This window comes from Scyliorhinus torazame, chromosome 2, assembly GCF_047496885.1.
Source record: "Scyliorhinus torazame isolate Kashiwa2021f chromosome 2, sScyTor2.1, whole genome shotgun sequence".
NCBI classification, from domain to species: Eukaryota; Metazoa; Chordata; class Chondrichthyes; order Carcharhiniformes; family Scyliorhinidae; genus Scyliorhinus; species Scyliorhinus torazame.
Genome location: NC_092708.1, coordinates 302,161,029 through 302,179,688, shown reverse-complemented (window position 1 = coordinate 302,179,688; position 18,660 = coordinate 302,161,029). Strand labels below are relative to the sequence as shown.

The 18,660-nt window shown below is 49.0% G+C and overlaps 1 protein-coding gene across 1 annotated transcript in view; it reads left to right on the top strand.

Moving 5' to 3' along the window:
* brms1la (BRMS1 like transcriptional repressor a) overlaps positions 1-18,660 on the top strand; it is a 53,947-nt gene that overhangs the window by 18,867 nt on the left and 16,420 nt on the right. The window contains exons 3-6 of the mRNA XM_072488973.1: positions 6,040-6,137; positions 9,853-9,949; positions 10,226-10,315; positions 11,402-11,466. Coding sequence (XP_072345074.1) covers positions 6,040-6,137; positions 9,853-9,949; positions 10,226-10,315; positions 11,402-11,466 — 350 coding nt within the window. The remainder of the gene's footprint in view (positions 1-6,039; positions 6,138-9,852; positions 9,950-10,225; positions 10,316-11,401; positions 11,467-18,660) is intronic.

Genomic DNA, 18,660 nt, shown 5'->3' with positions numbered 1-18,660 from the left:
CAGAGGGTTATGGGAATCTGGAATGCACTGCCTGAGAGGGTAGTTGAGGCAGGAAACCTCATAATCTTTAAAAAATAATCATAATAATTGCTTATTGTCACAAGTAGGCTTCAGTGAAATTACTGTGAAAAGCCCTAGTCGCCACATTCCAGCGCCTGTTCAGGGAGTCCGGTGCAGGAATTGAACCCGCGCTGCTGGCCTTGTTCTGCATTACAAGCCAGCTGTTTAGCCCACTATGCTAAACCAGCCCCATAGCCCCAAAGTACTTGGATGAGCATTTGAAATGTTATAACGTTCAAGACTTTGGGCCAAGTGCTGGGATTAGTGTAGATTAGAGCAAGTGTTTTTTGTCAGTGCAGGCTTGATGGGCTGAAGGGCCTCTTCTGTACTCTATGATTCTAATTACAAGTAAATTGCTGTTTCGTTTAGAAGGAGTGTTTGAAGCCCTCTCGTCTTCTTTCCCCCCCCCCATTTCCCTCTCGTCTCCCTCCCCCTTTGCCCTCTATTCCCCCCCCTTTTCCTCCTCTTCCCCACCCCCCTTTTTCCCTCTCTCCCACCCCTTTTCCCCCCATTTCCTTCTTTACCCCATTTCCTTCTTTCCCCCATTTCCCTCTTCCCCCCCATTTCCCTATCTTCCCCCCCACGTTTCCCTATCTTCCCCCCACGTTTCCCTATCTTCCCCCCACGTTTGCCTATCTTCCCCCCACGTTTCCCTATCTTCCCCCCACGTTTCCCTATCTTCCCCCCACGTTTCCCTATCTTCCCCCCACGTTTCCCTATCTTCCCCCCACGTTTCCCTATCTTCCCCCCACGTTTCCCTATCTTCCCCCCACGTTTCCCTATCTTTCCCCCACGTTTCCCTATCTTTCCCCCACGTTTCCCTATCTTTCCCCCACGTTTCCCTATCTTTCCCCCACGTTTCCCTATCTTTCCCCCACGTTTCCCTATCTTTCCCCCACGTTTCCCTATCTTTCCCCCACGTTTCCCTATCTTTCCCCCACGTTTCCCTATCTTTCCCCCACGTTTCCCTATCTTTCCCCCACGTTTCCCTATTTTTCCCCCCACGTTTCCCTATCTTCCCCCCACGTTTCCCTATCTTCCCCCCACGTTTCCCTCTCTTCCCCCCACGTTTCCCTCTCTTCCCCCCACGTTTCCCTCTCTTCCCCCCACGTTTCCCTCTCTTCCCCCCACGTTTCCCTATCTTCTGCCCACGTTTCCCTATCTTCCCCCCACGTTTCCCTATCTTCCCCCCCACGTTTCCCTATCTTCCCCCCCACGTTTCCCTATCTTCCCCCCCACGTTTCCCTATCTTCCCCCCCACGTTTCCCTATCTTCCCCCCCACGTTTCCCTATCTTCCCCCCCACGTTTCCCTATCTTCCCCCCACGTTTCCCTATCTTCCCCCCACGTTTCCCTATCTTCCCCCCACGTTTCCCTATCTTCCCCCCACGTTTCCCTATCTTCCCCCCACGTTTCCCTATCTTCTGCCCACGTTTCCCTATCTTCCCCCCACGTTTCCCTATCTTCCCCCCCACGTTTCCCTATCTTCCCCCCCACGTTTCCCTATCTTCCCCCCCACATTTCCCTATCTTCCCCCCCCACGTTTCCCTATCTTCCCCCCCCACGTTTCCCTATCTTCCCCCCCACGTTTCCCTATCTTCCCCCCCACGTTTCCCTATCTTCCCCCCACGTTTCCCTATCTTCCCCCCACGTTTCCCTATCTTCCCCCCACGTTTCCCTATCTTCCCCCCACGTTTCCCTGTCTTCCCCCCACGTTTCCCTGTCTTCCCCCCACGTTTCCCTGTCTTCCCCCCACGTTTCCCTGTCTTCCCCCCACGTTTCCCTGTCTTCCCCCCACGTTTCCCTGTCTTCCCCCCACGTTTCCCTGTCTTCCCCCCACGTTTCCCTGTCTTCCCCCCACGTTTCCCTGTCTTCCCCCCACGTTTCCCTGTCTTCCCCCCACGTTTCCCTGTCTTCCCCCCACGTTTCCCTGTCTTCCCCCCACGTTTCCCTGTCTTCCCCCCACGTTTCCCTGTCTTCCCCCCCCCGTTTCCCTGTCTTCCCCCCCCGTTTCCCTGTCTTCCCCCCCCGTTTGCCTGTCTTCCCCCCCGTTTGCCTGTCTTCCCCCCCGTTTGCCTGTCTTCCCCCCCCCCCCCCGTTTGCCTGTCTTCCCCCCCCCCCCATTTGCCTGTCTTCCCCCCCCCCCGTTTGCCTGTCTTCCCCCCCCCGTTTGCCTGTCTTCCCCCCCCCGTTTCCCTGTCTTTCCCCCCACCCCGTTTCCCTATCTTCCCCCCGTTTCCCTATCTTCCCCCATTTCCCTCTCTCCTAACCCCCCCCATTTCCCTCTTTCCCCCCCCCCCATTTCCCTCTTTCCCCCCACCCCCGTTTCCCTGTCTTTCCCCCCCCACCCCCGTTTCCCTGTCTTCCCCCCCCCCCGTTCCCCCCCCCCCCGTTTCCCTGTCTTTCCTCCCACCCCCGTTTCCCTATCTTCCCCCATTTCCCTCTCTTCTAAACCCCCCCCTCCATTTCCCTCTTTTTTTCCCCACCGTGGCCTAGTGCTACATTGGGGCAGAATGGTGGCGCAGTAGTTGACTCTTCTGCCTCGCAGCACCAGGGACCCGGATTCAATTCCAGCCTTGGGTGACTCTCTGTGTGGAGTTTGCACTTTCTCCCTGTGTCTGCGTGGGTTTCCTCTGGGTGCTCCAAATTCCTCCCTCTCCAAAGATTTGCATGTTAGGTGAATTAACCATGCTAAATTTGCCCCTTGGTGTCCAACAGTTAGATGTGATTATGAGGATAGGGCAGGGGAGTGGACCTAGGTAAGGTACTCTATCAGAGGGTTGGTGCAGACTTGATGTGCCGAAAGGCCTCCTTCTACACTGTATAGATTCTATGGTCCAAGTATGAGTCCAGGATTCACATCAGTGGAGGAAGCCTGCTACCTTCCGTGCCTTGTGGCCTTTGATGCTCTTGGCAGACATCATCTGGAGGGCCTGAAGCCAGGGGCCCCTGGACAACTTACCAGTATCACTGGCGTTGCTGTGCTACTCTAATCACGCTACCCTTCAGGTGCGCCGGTGTCAGGAGGAGGGGATTCAGAAGAAATAGAGACTGCCATAGTCTACTTCGTGGAAGGCCCTGGGTTGGCCTCCAGTGCTTCCTCCACCCTTATGTGCACATAGGGCCCCAGGGGACTCCATGGGATGGGGGGACAGCTGGTGTGAGCACCAGATGCTTCTGGACCATCTGGCATTTCCAGTCCTGGAGGCTCCCCATTGTGTTGACGCCCTCAGTGAAGACGACAGGGTGGCACAACAGGTTAGCAATGCTGCCTCACAGTGCCAGGGACCTGGGTTCAATTCCAACCTTGGGTAACTGTCTGCGTGGAGTTTGCACGTTCACCCATGTCTGTGTGGGTTTCCTCCGGGTGTTGCAATTTCCTCCCACAGTCCAAAGATGGGCAGGTTAGGTGGATTGGCCATGCTAAATTGCCCTTTAGTGTCGAAAAAGTTGGGTGGAGCTACGGGGATGGAGCTGGGGAGTAAGCCTAGGTAAAGAGAGGGTCGGTGCAGACCCGATGGTACTGTTCTATGATGGTCCTCGCTGACTGGGCCATTCCACGTTCTGCAGTGCCTCGGCAATGTTCACCTGCGTCTGGGACACGTCCCTTAGCAACAGGGCCATGATGTTGAGGCCCTCAGCTATGTTGTCACAGACTGAGCAATGCCTTGGACATCACCACTGAAGATGCGGACGTCTTGCTCCAGGTTTTCCACTGCGGTCGCCACCCTAGTGTTGGCCTCGGTGCCACGAATTGTCGGCACCATCTTCTTAAGTCTTTGGGACATCTTCAATCAACCTTTCAGTCGCTGGAATGTCACTGACACCCTCTCCTGAATCTCACGGCTCTGGCCTATCATCTGCATTAGCTCTGAAAGAAACTTGTCCAAAGGCTCGGAATCTGGCTGGGACCTAGCTGTGTCCTGGCATCCAGCTGACTTCCAACTGCTATCTCACTGGGATGTTCCTGCCTCCACCTGATGTGTGTCAGCAACTGTGTGGTGCTCACCAGATTGTGCCCCAGAACCTGTCCACTAATGTTGCCCACCGAGGTGTGTGTCTCTGTACTGGTGGAAGGTCTAAGTGATAGCTGTGATGGATTGCTGGTGGTCTCCTCTGAGCTCTCTGAGCTCTTCTCTTGATTGGGGTGGAGGGTGGGGTACGATTCCAGATGGCCCGACCTCATCAGATGGTGATCCTGCAAGACACTGGACATGTGGTCATCTAGGTGAAGGGGCAGTGGATTCTCACATCTCTGGCGCAAGCCAACCTTGTTGTCGGTGACTGCTCGCTCCTCGGGCAACCCTGCAATTTCCAGGGCCGGTTCCTCATAGGGGGTGAGGACTCTAATCTCTGTGATTTCTCCCCCCCATCTTAGCCCATAATAAACGGGAAAGGGCCATCTTCTGCAGGGACAAAGAGAAGACCATGTGAGCCACATGCTTGATGCGTCAGAGGGGTCTATAGCAGGTGGCATGTGTGTGGACTGTACCTGGACATGATGGGGTTGTGTTCGTGGGTGCCAGGGGGTTCTGAGGAACAAGCAGGAAGATCGGATGTTTGGAGGGTGCGAGCTGTGAGCTTGTGGATTGTATGGGGGAGGCAGTGTTTGGGAATTTTGAGGCGTGGCGGGTGGAACTGATGCCAGGAGAGAGGTGGTAACTTATCCTTGCAGCTCATTGGGAGGCCTTTTGTCGTCTTCCGACATTGGACGACGGTCCTCCTTCTCCTACTGCCCGCAGTGACAGCCGCTGCCACTGCCTCCCTGGCGGCATTGCTGACCCAGCTAATGGCCCTCTGACCTCCTCGGGGGAGCAAAGTGCCCCACCTCTCATCCACAGCGTCAAGAAGCCTTGTGAGGTTGGCATCCCCAAAGCGAGGAGTAGGTCTGCGCTGCCATGCATGTGCGTTGACTGGGAGTGAGTTGTGAGAGAGCGCTTAAAAGCAGCTGCATCTTGTTATCGGTTAGCAGCTGAGGCAGGAGTTGGGCGAATCAGACGGTGGGGACGCCGTAATGTTGAGACTATCATCGGGGGGCTCATTTTTGCCACTAAATGCCGTTGACACTGGCCATGATCTCACCAATGCAGCTGTTTCCAAACTCCCACCAAATGTTCCCAAAACCAGACTTTAACTTTGATCCGCTGAATCCTGCCCTGAGAATCTGAGGAAGGGAAGTGATGAGCCAAGGTGGACCAAGTGAAGGTAAGAGAAGGGTGGAAATTGGAAATAAAGTCAGTGAACTCTTCCAGTTTACTATGAGAGCAGGAAGCGGCACTGATATAGACAACAACATACTGGGAGAAGAGATGTTAGAGGAGCCCTGAGTAGGTCTGGAATAATGAATGTTCCATATATCCCACAAAAGGCAGGCATAACTGCTACCCGTGTGGTTACCTGCCGAGACCATTTTATTTGAAGGAAAGATGTGGAGCTGAAGAAGTTGTTCAGTTTGAATGCAAGTTCAAGTGGTCAGAGGAGCATGGTGTGGGCTGGTTGGACCTCCATTCGAGGAAAAAGCAGAGAGCTCTCAGACCGTCCTGGTCATGGGCGGAGGTGTAAAGGGGTTGGACATCAAGAATATCTTGGTCTGTTTTGTTTAAATAAAACTTAGTGGGCTTGCCAGAACCCCACATTCACCAGAATTATTTATAACATGAATTTCGAGCAAATTGAAATTGCTTCTTTGTGTTCATATTTGAATCAGCCTTCCTGAGTTACTCTATTATCCCTCTTAGTTCAAAGCAAGAAAAGGTTTCCTGAAATGCATATTTTCATATAACAATCCTTGCAAGTCTGGAAAGGCAGGAGAGGTCTAATGTTTCTAAGCCTACTTGATGTGCAACATTTAACAGCATCAATGTAGCTGTCAAATTAATTATGTGGGGGGTGTTCCACTTGATCTGGTAGGGATCCTAATATAAATGTGAATAAGTAGTCAAAGCATATGAATCAACTCATTAACTCTCCATCTGAACAGGTGACTTTCTGGTTACAGGTATCTATAGAGAGCTCTGTTTAAAAACTGTAAAGAACCAATATGAGTGCGAAGTGCAGGCTGCATTCCAACACTGGGAGGTAAGCAGCAGTTATTGAGCTACTGAGTAATGGACAGTGATGTCCCCCAACCAGAGTACATTCTGTGCCTATGCTACTACCCTCCATGCTTCTGCCAAGTGATGTTTAAGATGGAGGAGTACTGCATCATCTGAGGGAGGGTGATGATAATCAGCCATGTTTCCATACCCACATTTGACCTGAAACCATTGGATTCAATCTCAATGCTGAGGACACAATGGGGTACTTCCTCTAACTGCATGAAACCGTCTCCTCATCTCGGTCGGTCTGGGAATATGGAACATTGGCTGATAACTATGATTCTTTTAAGTGACTACGTCAGGCTTTTACTTAACTAGTCTGTGCGATAACTCTTCCAGTAGGTGTCTGAGAAGTTTTATTCTGGGCTGGGCGTGCCTTTTTCATTTCCTGATTTGATGCCTAGATGCAGCTGCATGCTCGTTTGTTTTGTTGTTTCTTTTTAGTGGTTTGAGATCTGGAGGGCAATTCAATATTAACCACACTGGTGTGGAGCTGGAGTCACAGACTGGGTAATAACCGCAGGTCTGTTAACCCTGAAGGACACCAGTGAACCAGTTGGATTTTTATGATGAAATGACAGCTTCTTAGACACTTTTACTGATGCAGATTTTATATAATTGAATTCAAAATTTCAAACAGTTATGGGTTGGTTTGAACTCTCATTTTGCAGGTTACTGGTCCAGAGGTTGTGTTTAAATTCAAACCAGGCAGGTCAACTCCCGACTGGTCAAGGCATTGCCATGATAAATGAACTAAGGAATGGCTGTTCCCCAAGCATTTGTTAAGTTGAAGAAAGTGTAATACATGAACATATTCTTTCTGTTTGCAAAGGACAGGGCTCTTTGTGTGAATCTATGCTTCTAGCACGCATAAGTGAGCCACACTAAGAGCCCAACTGATGATTTAAATTGATTATCTATGTAATTCTTAACACAATCAGGATTTTTTAGCAAGTGTCCAATTTTACAAGCATGGGCTGTGAGTACAGCCAGTATTTTGACTGTTGTGAATATTAAAGGGACATGATGTTTCATATGCTTCAACAGATGTATGGGCTACATACCTGGCACACCGCTGGTACTAATATTCATAAACCCAATTACTCATTTGTGTGGTGGGCAGGTCTTTTCATCTTGACGGCAGCACTTATTAGGAGAGAATACCATTTGTGTTGCTGCTGCAAAGGAGCAGAGTGAATCACTTAGCTTCACCTGTTGGTCAAATATTTGAGTCACCTTACCCTTTCAGGATAATCTGAAGTAGATTGGGCATTTTTCAGGACAAAGCGGCGGCCTTAGGATCATTCATGAGTTTGTATGATATGCAGCAAACAGTGATCTGTTCAGGGTAGCCATTATCCCACAGGATAGTTTTTGATGCTTTTTTAAACAAAACCTCGGCAGTTAACTGTTCCCTGATGCATTCTCCATGGCAATGCCTCTATCAATCAAAGTCCACTTGCCAACTAATCAACACCCTCTTCACGTGTAGTATAAATTATTGTTCCCTTTGAGGTTTGGTATTTTTGTGAATCTGTCCTAATGAGTGCAAGAAGAAAAGGTTCAACAGCAAATCTATTTTTTCAGCAAGACTAAATATATGCTAAATAGTGGAAGCAGCATGCTCAGAACAGAATTTAGCAATCACACACTAACAGATCAGGTCAAAGCTCAGAGCTCAGAAGTCGTACCACATCCAATCTTGAATAGTAGTGGACAATTCAGCAATTAACAGGAGGAGGTATAGGCTCCATGGATATGGCCATCCTCATTGTTGGTAGCGTCCAGCATGTGAGTGCAAAAGGCAAGGCTAAAATGATTGTAAGCACCTTCAGTCAGAAGTGTTAAGCAGATGAACTTTCTCAGTCTCTTCCTGATGTGTCCACGGTGACAGAGGCAAGGCTTCAGCAAATATCCTTTCCCTTACATGGCATCAAGAAATGGCCACGCGCACAAGAGACAACAAAGGCTACAAGCTCTGACAGTGTCCTGACTATGGTATGAAGAACTTGTGCTCCAGAACTAGCCCTTAGTTCTTAGCTAAGCTGTTTCAGTAAATCCAAAAGAATAGCTTTTATCAGATTAATGTGGAGAATTGCCTTTGTATGACCACAAAAAGCAGGATACTTTAAATGAACCAGTTGCCACCATTCACCTCTGCTCAATCATCAACAAAGTGATGTAAGGAGTAAACTAATGGTGCTATCGAGTGGTACTTGCTCACAAATGTATAGTTTGGGATCTGCCAAAAACCCTGGTAGCAGACCTCATTTATAGCTTAAGCCCAAGCATTGAACCTCAGAATTCCTACAGTGCAGAAGGAGGCCATTCAGCCCATCGAGTCTGTACTGACCCTCTGAAAGAGCACCCCACCTAGACCCACTCCCCCGCCACATGCCCACAACCCCACCTAACCTGCCCATTTTCGGACACTAAGGGACAATTTAGCATGGCCAATCCACCTAATCTGCACGTTTTTGGACTTTGGGAGAACGTGTAAACTCCACCCAAGGTCAGAATTGAACCCAGCTCCCTGACGCTGTGAGAAAGCAGTGCTAACCACTGTGATACCGTGCCCCACATGAACACTAGCTGTTTTCAAGTGTTTGAAAGTGAGAGTGACTGTCCATGCTATGAAGGCAGCATTTGACTAAGTGTGGCACTGGTCTAGTAAACCTGAAATCAATGGTGTTCAACAGTACATTCTCCAGCGGTTAGAGTCACATCTGAACGGTCCTGGTTGTTGCAAGACAATCATCTCAAATTTCTCAGGGCTCAGCTATCACCAACTGTGTAATCAATGATCTTCCCTCATCCTCGACTTCAGAAGTGAGGCTGTTCATTGATTGAACAGTGTTTAGCTCAACAGTCTAAACCACATGCAGGAAGACCTGAGCAACCTCCCATTCAGGCCACACAGGTTTCACAGAATCATCACAACAAGAGCAAGCATAACCACATTTCCTTGACATTCAATGTCATTATCATCAGGTGAGTCCCCATCATCAACCACCCTGGGGTCACCATTGCCCAGAAATTAAACTGGCCAGCCACATAAATGCTGCAGCTATTAAGAGAAGGCTCGAGCGATGATTATTCTGCAGTGAGCGACTCACCATCTGACTCTATAAAACTGCTTTACCACCTACAAGGCACATCAGGAGTATGAATCTTTTTACTTGCCTGGATGGTTGCTGCTCCCAAATCATTTGCAAGGCTTCGCACTCTTCAGAACAAAGCAGTCTACTTGATGGCAAACCATCCATTGGCTTAAGAGTCCCATCTCTCCACCATTGGCCTACTAAAATATGCATTGCATCATCTTGCCAAGTCTTCTTTGGTAACACCTACGGAACCCTTGATCTCCACCACCTGGAAGGATTAGTGCAATAGGTGCATGGGAACACCATAACCTCCAAGCCACGCACCATCCTAGCTTAGACATATATTACTCTTCCTTTAATATTGCGGAGTCAAAATGCTAAACCTGACAACCAAGCAACATTATTGAACATTGTCACAACACAGACTACTGTAGTTCACTAAGAACTACCACCACCATTTCAATGCCACAGTAAATATTAGCCTAGCCAATGGTGCCCACATTCCAAGAATGAATAAATTAAGAAAAATGAGTAGTTACATGTAATATAAAATCACTCCAAATAATTAACCTATATTCTGCTGCTTGCTAGAGTGAGAAGCTACTTCTTTATGATACTCTACAAAGTGAACTGGAGGAGAGAATCCGGCGCCTTGAAGAAGATCGGCATAGCATTGACATCACATCCGGTATGTCAGCTGCTCAGTTCAAACTAAGTATGCTTAATAAATGTTTTGCAGCTTAACACTTTATTGTAAAACTTTAAAATTCATTATGTGAAAAGAAATAACATAGATTTTTAAAAGTTGGCAGTTCTACAACCGATGCAGTAATATGTTTTTACTACTTATTCCTCTGACAAAGGTGAATTAAAACAACTGATAATTTGAATTTTAAAAATGAGTGATTATTTTCCTGTTTAAATACACTATTCATATTAATAAATCATAATCTGTGTCTTTCAGAGCTATGGAATGATGAGCTACAGTCCAGAAAAAATAAGAGGAAAGATCCGTTCAGCCCAGACAAAAAGAAAAAGCCAGTGGTTGTCTCTGATATCCTTTTTTTTAGTTCATCTTTACAAGAAAACATGTGCTTCAGAGAAGTCAAGTGGTAAACTGATATTAAAAAATTGTAATTTGTCTTTATCCCTACTGGGAAAATTAATAATTTTGCAGAGCTTCTAATAAAACAAATACATATATTTAGTATTTTAATGTATAATATGATCATCCTTTGCAGCATTGGAAATGCACTTTAAAAAAAAATTAAAAGCATACTAACATGGTGGGCGGCACTGTGGCACAGTGGTTAGCACTGCTCCCACACAGCGCCAGGGACCCGGGCTCAATTCTGGCCTTGGGTGACTGTGTGGAGTTTGAACGTTCTCCCTGTGTCTGTGTGGGTTTCCTCCGGGTGCTCCAGTTTCCTCTCACAGTCCAAAGATGTGCAGGTTAGGTGGATTGGCCATGCTAAATTGCCCCTTTAGTGTCCAAGGATGAACGGGTTAGATTACGGGAATGCAGTGGGGGGGGGGGGTGCCTGAGTAGTGTGTTCTTTCAGAGGGTCGGTGAGGTGGCATAGGAGTTTTGCTGCTGGACAGTAATCCAAAGACCCAGGATAATGCTCTGGGGACCTGGGTTCGAATCCCACCATGGCAGGTGGTGGAATTGAAACTCAATAAAATATCTGGAATTAAAGTCTAACGATGACCATGAAACCATTGTCGCTTGTAAAAAACCTACTGGTTCACTAATGTCCTTTAGGGATGGAAATCTGCCATCCTTACCTGGTCTGGCCTACATGTGAAACCAGATCCACAGAAATGTGGTTGACTCTTAAAATGCCACTCAGCAAAGGGCAATTAGGGATAGGCAACAAATGCTGGCCTTGCCTGCAATGCCCACATCCCATTAAAAATAAAGAAAAAAACCTTGATGTGTCGAATGGCCTCTTTCTGCACTTTAGGAATTCTATAGTTCTATAATAATTTACAATGTGATCTTTCTGTGTTATCTTGCAAATAAAAAGATATAATATGCCTTGTGTTTAGACATTCGGTATTTTATTTATTATATGTGCAAATTTTAGAGAAAATTGAATTCCTTTTCAAATACTGAAATATTCCTTAACCAGCAAACGCCCTTATGTAGTTTACATGTTACAAGACCTCGATATACTTGAAGACTGGACAACCATTAGAAAAGTATGTTTCTTCATATGATGTGCCCCTAACATCTAACATATTTCGTATTTGAAAAGTACTGACCTCTGATTATTGTGAGACTTGCGCAACATAATTCTGCATTTTTTAAAACATGTTAGTTTGAGGAACTTTTCATTGTTGTTTTTCCGAAGCAAAATCTAATTTAATTTGAACCGATTTTTACTTTGCGAAAACATTCTGGACAAAATATTGCCATTATAGAATTTCACATGGTGGTCTGCGGGAATATTCTATATGTAAGTAGAAGTAACGTTTCTAGAAGTGTGGTATTGCAGTACTAAAATGACATCCAAAATATGTCTGTGTTAGTTATTTAAATGAATATTTTTTATTAGTTGAAAATGATGCCAGTGCTTCATGGAGGTGCATGTTTCAAGGTAATTATTTGTGCCAATGATGCTTGAGCGGTTTATGAATATCTTCTCAAAATAAGTTGAACTAGTGTCTTGGAATGACATTTGAGTTTTCTTTATCACGTGTAGAGGAATTTTAGTGTGATTTGCATCGTACCAATAGCTTTTACAGGGAAGTTTCAAATACCCTTTAGCAATAATGTAACAAGGGTGTGCCTCATATCCCATGGTTCTATTTATGCCACATTTCAATAAACCAAAAGCATTTTTTTAATGTGACATAATTGAGTTTCCCCCACCCTGATTTATTGTTAATTATAATATCGTAACCATGAAATACCTAGCTCATAAGAATTAAATATCTTCTGGTTGAGGTCATGCCCGGGTAGGTCGCACATTTGGCAGCTCCCGCCGAGATCGGACATTTGGGCCCGTTAACGGACCTTTAGCGGCACTTTGGCAGCGATCCCCGGTGGGGCAGTAAACGCTGGTGAGGCTCCCCCCAGCGCTGTATGGAGTGGACCAGGAGTGGGGCAGTAAAGAAGGCTGGATCGGTGAAAAGAGGGGAACGGGCGCGAAATGACAAAATGGCGGCCGGCGCGGACCAGGAGGCACAGTGGTTGCGGGAGAAGCAGGAGTTCCTTAGAAGCTGCTTCACGGAGCTCAAGACGGAGATGCTGGCCCCTATGAAGGCTTCCATGGAAAGGATGGTGGAGACTCAGAAGATGCAGGAGAAGGTGATCAAAGAGGGGGGAAAAAAAGGCCTCTGAAAATGAGGATGAGATCTTGGGCCTTGCGGTCAGGGTGGAGGTGCACGAGGCCCTGCACAAAAGATGGCAGGAGAAACTGGAAGACCTTGAAAATAGGTCGAGGAGGCAGAACCTGCGAATCCTGGGCCTCCCCGAAGGTGCGGAGAGGTCGGATGCGAGCGCATTTGTGACCACGATGCTGGGGCCGCTGATAGGCGCGGGGGCCTTCCCGCGGACCCTGGAACTGGACGGGGCGCACAGAGACCTGGCAAGGAAGCCTAGGGCGAATGAACTGCCGAGGGCTATGGTGATAAGATTCCACCGCTTCACAGACGAGGAACGTATCCTGCGATGGGCAAAGAAGGAGCAAAGCAGTAAATGGGAGAACTGTGAGATTTGAATTTACCAGGACTGGGGAACAGATCTGGCTAAGAGGCGGCGGGATTCAACTGGGCCAAGACGACCCTCCAGAACAAAGGGGTGAAGTTCGGGCTGCTACATCCGGCGAGGCTGTGGGTCACGTACCAAGGCCGGCACCACTACTTTGATACGCCGGACGAGGCGTGGACATTCATTAAGAATGAGAAGTTGGACTTGAACTAATGGGCAGCTGCACATTGTTGGAATGCCCAGGTGAAGAGGTGTAACCGGGTGCTGTCCGAATATAAGATTGGAAGCAGAGTGTAAGTTGTATGGGGGCTGGGGAGGGGGGTGGAGGGGGCTATGTTATGTTGGTTTGCCCCACTCTCTCTTTGTTTTTGCCCTCAGGGTCCTTTGCCAGCTCTCTGCTTTCGCGGAGCCACGCCGCAGAAGGGGGAGATGGGCCCGTCAGTTAGGGCAGCTCGCCAGGTGGGGGGGAGGGGGGGGGGGTCGTTCATTGTTTGGGGCAACGCCCGGAGTTTGTTTGTTGTATTCTTTTTTTTTTTCCCTTCCGTTTTTTTTCTTGTTACACGGGAAGAATGGGGTGTCTCTCTCTCTCTCTCACACCCTGTGGGGGAGGGGAGGTTGGGGGCCCGAAGAAGGAGACAACAGTAGGATTGGGATTGGAGGTAGAGGTGGGAGCGGCCGGGGTCAGCATGGGTCAGCTGACTTACGGAAGTGCAATGGGGGGGAAGAGTTAGTGTTAAGCGGGGGCTTGACATGGGGGATTGGGATTGAGGGGTGGGGGAGGGGGGGATGCTGCTTTGCTGGCTGAAGGGGAGCCAACTTTCGGGAACAGTCGGAGAGTCGGTACGGAGAGCCTCCGGCGGGAGGGCTTGAGTAATCGGGGGGTGCGGGCACGTGGCTGGGCGAAAAAAGGAGATGGCTAGTTGGCGGGCGTGGGGGTGGGGGGGGTGGGGGTGCCCCCCCCCCCGACCAGGCTGATCACGTGGAATGTAAGGGGCCTAAATGGGCCGGTCAAAAGGACCCGCGTGTTCTCGTACTTAAAGGGATTAAAGGCAGACGTAGGCATGCAACAGGAGACGCACTTAAAACTCGCTGACCAAACTAGACTGAGGAAAGGATGGGTGGGCCAGGTATTCCACTCTGGGTTGGACGCAGAGACCAGGGGGGTCGCAATCCTGGTAGGCAAACGGATGGCATTTGAGGGGGGAAGTATTGTGGCGGACAAAGGGGGCAGGTACATTATGGTGAGTGGTAAGCTACAAGGGGCCCAGGTGGTGCTAGTGAACGTTTATGCCCCGAATTGGGATGACACGGAATTCATGAAGCGCATGCTGAGTAAAATACCGGACTTGGAGTCAAGCAATTTGATAATGGGGGGGGGGGGGGGGGGACTTCAACACAGTCCTGGACCCGGCTCTGGACCGGTCTAAGTCCAGGTCGGGGAGGAGGCCGGCAGCGGCCAAGGTCCTGAGGGGTTTCATGGACCAGATGGGGGGAGTGGATCCATGGAGATTCGCTCAGCCAAGGGTGAAGGAGTTCTCTTTCTTCTCCCACGTGCATAAAGTGTACTCTCGGATTGATTTTTTTCGTGTTGAGCAGGGCGCGAATCCCAGGGGTGGAGGGGGTAGAGTACTCGGCCATTGCGGTCTCGGACCATGCTCCGCTCTGGGCGGACTTGAGATTGGGGGCGGAGAGAGGGCAGCGCCCTCTCTGGAGATTGGACGTGGGACTGTTGGCGAATGAGGAGGTCTGTGGGTGGATTAGGAGGAGCATTCAAAACTATGTGACAACAAACGATACGGGAGAGGTAACAGTGACTACGGTCTGGGAGGCCTTGCAGGCAGTTATTCGAGGGGAGTTCATCTCTTATCAGGTCCCACAGAGAGATGAAGGATAGGGCGGAGAGGGAGACGTTAGTGGGAGAGATACTCAGGGTAGACAAGAGGTACGCAGAGACCCCCCGAGAAGGGGCTGCTAAAGGAGCGCCGGAGTTTGCAAGCGGAGTTTGACCTGACTACAGGGAAAGCAGAGGCACAGCTGAGGAAGGTGAAAGGGGCAATATATGAGTATGGGGAGAAAGCGAGTAGGATGCTGGCACACCAAATTTGAAGGAGGGAGGCGGGCAGGGAAATTGGGGGATTTAGGGATAAGGGGGGTAACATGGTCCTGAGCCCGGAAGAGATCAACAAAGTCTTCAAGGAGTTCTACTGCCAGCTGCCTGAGTCAGAGCCCCCGGAGGGGAGGGAAGGGATGAAGCAATTTATGGACTGATTGAGGTTCCCAAGGGTGGACGAGGAGCTGGTGGAGGGATTGGGGGCCCCGATTGAGTTGGAGGAGATAGTTAAGGGCTTGGAGAATATGCAGTCGGGCAAGGCCCCGGGACCGGACGGTTGCCCTGTAGAATTCTACAAGAAATTCTCAGAGCTGCTGAGCCCACTCCTGCTAAGAACCTTTAAAGAGGCCAAGGAGCAGGGAACCCTCCCCCCGTCGATGTTGCGGTCTTCGATCTCGCTCATCCTTAAGCGGGACAAGGATCCGTTGCAGTGTGGGTCCTACAGGCCGATATCGCTCCTAAATGTAGATGCCAAACTGCTGGCTAAGATCTTGGCCACCAGAATAGAGGACTGTGTCCCGGGGGTGATTGACGAGGATCAGACAGGGTTCGTCAAGGGCAGGCAATTGAACACGAACGTGCGGAGGCTCTTAAACATTATGATGCCCTCAGAAGGAGGGGACGCAGAAGTTGTGGCTGCAATGGATGCGGAGAAAGCCTTTGATCGGGTAGAGTGGGAGTACCTGTGGGAAGCGTTAAGTAGATTTGGATTTGGTGAGGAATGCATAGGGTGGGCCAAACTACTGTACCAGGCCCCCGTAGCAAGTGTGTCCACGAACCGACTAAGGTCGGAGTATTTCCGGCTGCACCGAGGGACGAGGCAGAGGTTCCCCCTGTCCCCGCTGCTATGTGACCTGGCAATTGAGCCGTTGGCCATGGCGTTGAGGACGTCAAGAAACTGGAGGGGACTGGTTCGGGGGGGGGGGGGGGGGGAAGCACCGTGTTTCGCTCTACGCAGACGACCTGCTCCTGTATATTTCGGACCCGCTAGAGAGGATGGGGGCGGTCATGCGGATCCTAAAGGACTTCGGGAGTTTCTCGGGGTACAAGTTAAATGTGGGGAAAAGTGAGCTATTTGTGATCCATGCGAGGGGCCAGGAGGAGAGACTGGGGGAGCTCCCGCTCAAGAGGGTGGAGAAGAGCTTTTGGTACCTGGGTATACAGGTGGCTAGGAATTGGGATGCCCTACACAAGCTCAATCTATCTCGGCTGGTAGAGGAGATGGAGGGAGACTTCAAAAGGTGGGACATGCTCCCACTTTCCCTGGCGTGTATGGTGCAGTCCATGAAAATGACGGTCCTTCCCAGGTTTCTGTTCGTCTTCCAGTGCCTTCCCATCTTCATCCCCAAATCCTCTTTCAAGCGGGTGAACAGGATTATCACGGGATTTGTGTGGGCAAACAAGACCCCGCGAGTTAAACGGCTTTTCTTAGAGCGCAGCCGGGGGGAGGAGGGCTGGCGCTGCCGAACTTCTGCAGTTATTACTGGGCGGCTAATATAGCGATGATTAGGATGGGTAATGGACGAGGGAGCGGCGTGGAAGCGGCTAGAGGCGGCGTCATGCGAGGACACCAGCTTAGGAGCACTGATAACGGCACCGCTGCCGTTCTCGCCGGCATGGTACACCACAAGCCCGGTGGTGACGGCGGTACTGAGGATCTGGGGTCAGTGGAGAAGGGGCCTCAGTCTGGACCTTAAAGTGCCGGGCAAGATAGACGGAGGGTTTCAAAGGTGGCATAGGGCGGGTATCAAAAGGATGGGGGACCTGTTTATAGATGGGACCTTTCCTAGCCTGAAGGCGCTTGAGGAGAAATTTAGTCTGCCCCCGGGGAATGCTTTTAGATACCTCCCAAGTCCGCGCTTTTCTGAAGAAACAGGTGGTGGCATTTCCGCTACTACCCTCCCGCAGGATACAGGACAGGGTGGTCTCTGGCATCTGGGTAGGGGAGGGGAAGGTGTCGGACATATACCAAGAACTGCAGGAGGCAGAGGAAGTCTCGGCGGAGGAGCTGAAGGGCAAGTGGCAGGAGGAGCTGGATGAGGGCCTGTAGGCTGATGCCCTAGTTAGTTCCTCCTCATCTTGTGCCAGGCTTAGCCTAATTCAGTTTAAGGTGGTCCACCGGGCACACATGACGACAGCGAGAATGAGCAAGTTCTTTGGGGTGGAGGACAGATGTGTGAGATGCTCAGGGTGCCCAGCAAACCATGCCCATATGTTCTGGGCATGCCCAGCGCTTAAAGAATTCTGGCGCGGGCCTAGCCCCTCAAGGTGAGGGCTCGGCACCTCAAGATGCGGAGAATTCCACACCTTTGGGGCGGCGCGATGCCGGACTGATTTGCGCTGTTTTTGGCGCCGGTCAGCGGACATCGTGCCGATTGCAGAGAATCCCGCCCCTTGTCTTTTTCAAATCCTGTCTCTGCAGAGCCTTCAAAGAGTTGGTCAGATACCTTCTAGAGAGAAAAAGAGAACTGCTTAAATATTGTAATTTAGCATAATTACAGCAAACATTTTAAAAATTATTTGAACTAGTAAAACGTAGTACATATTGTAATATATGTATCTGGGAAACAGAAATGCTGCAAAACTCGCAGATTAGGCAGTGTTTGTGGAGAGATATTGAAGGCAGGTTTTTAGTAGTTGACTATAGATAGGAAGAACGTTCGAGATGAACAGCCTTTAACAAGCAAGCCTGACATTGAGTGTTTCCAGCATTATCTTATTATTTTAGATTTCCAACATTTACATTATTTTTCTGCTTTATATATGTTGTGTCACTGCTACTTTTCACTTGATTAACAAATTTGTTCGGCCGTTGAAATTTCGCTATTGTTCTGCTGCCCCTCGAAAGGCCAGGATGATTGCATGAGATTGAATGATAAAGCTAGTAGCTGGAAATAGCTAGAGTTGTGTTTGTTTCCTGGATGCACTGTGAATTTTACCTAGATTTTTGAGCAACACTCTGGGATGTCAGGAACTAGGGTTACCATCAGGAAAAGTCTGAAAATGGAATCCAAAGATACCTTTAGTACCAGGAGCTCCGAGAATACAATATATGAATGACGTGCTAAAATAACCACCAATGTTATTCTGTTTATGATTTGCTGTTTCCTTGCCAGCATAACAAACTAACACGAGGCCAACCTCCATTTTAAGCAGCCAAGCAGTGATTTTTAGTATTTATTTTGCTGGCTAATTTGGGAGGAGCATGGATTTTAAAATCCATTCAGGGCAGGCATGTAATGTAATACATTTTGTCATTGTCACTTATGTTTTTTTTTCCCCCCATATCTAAAGTAACAATGTACCCTCTTGTTTCATCACCTCATTTATTCAAACCAGTGTGCCAACTGGTTTTGAAACTTGCGCCCATTGAAATAAAATATTTTTTTGTCTCTGAAGGTAAGCCAATATGAGCATAGCACAGTACTCATGGTTGATTTTGCTAATTTAGGTTGATTTATGGAAGAGATTGTTATGCTGTTAGACCACTAAATTTAAGGATTAAATTTTAGGGACATTTTAGTTTATTAACTCTAAACTGTCCTTGGATGTGACATTGACCAATTTAAGT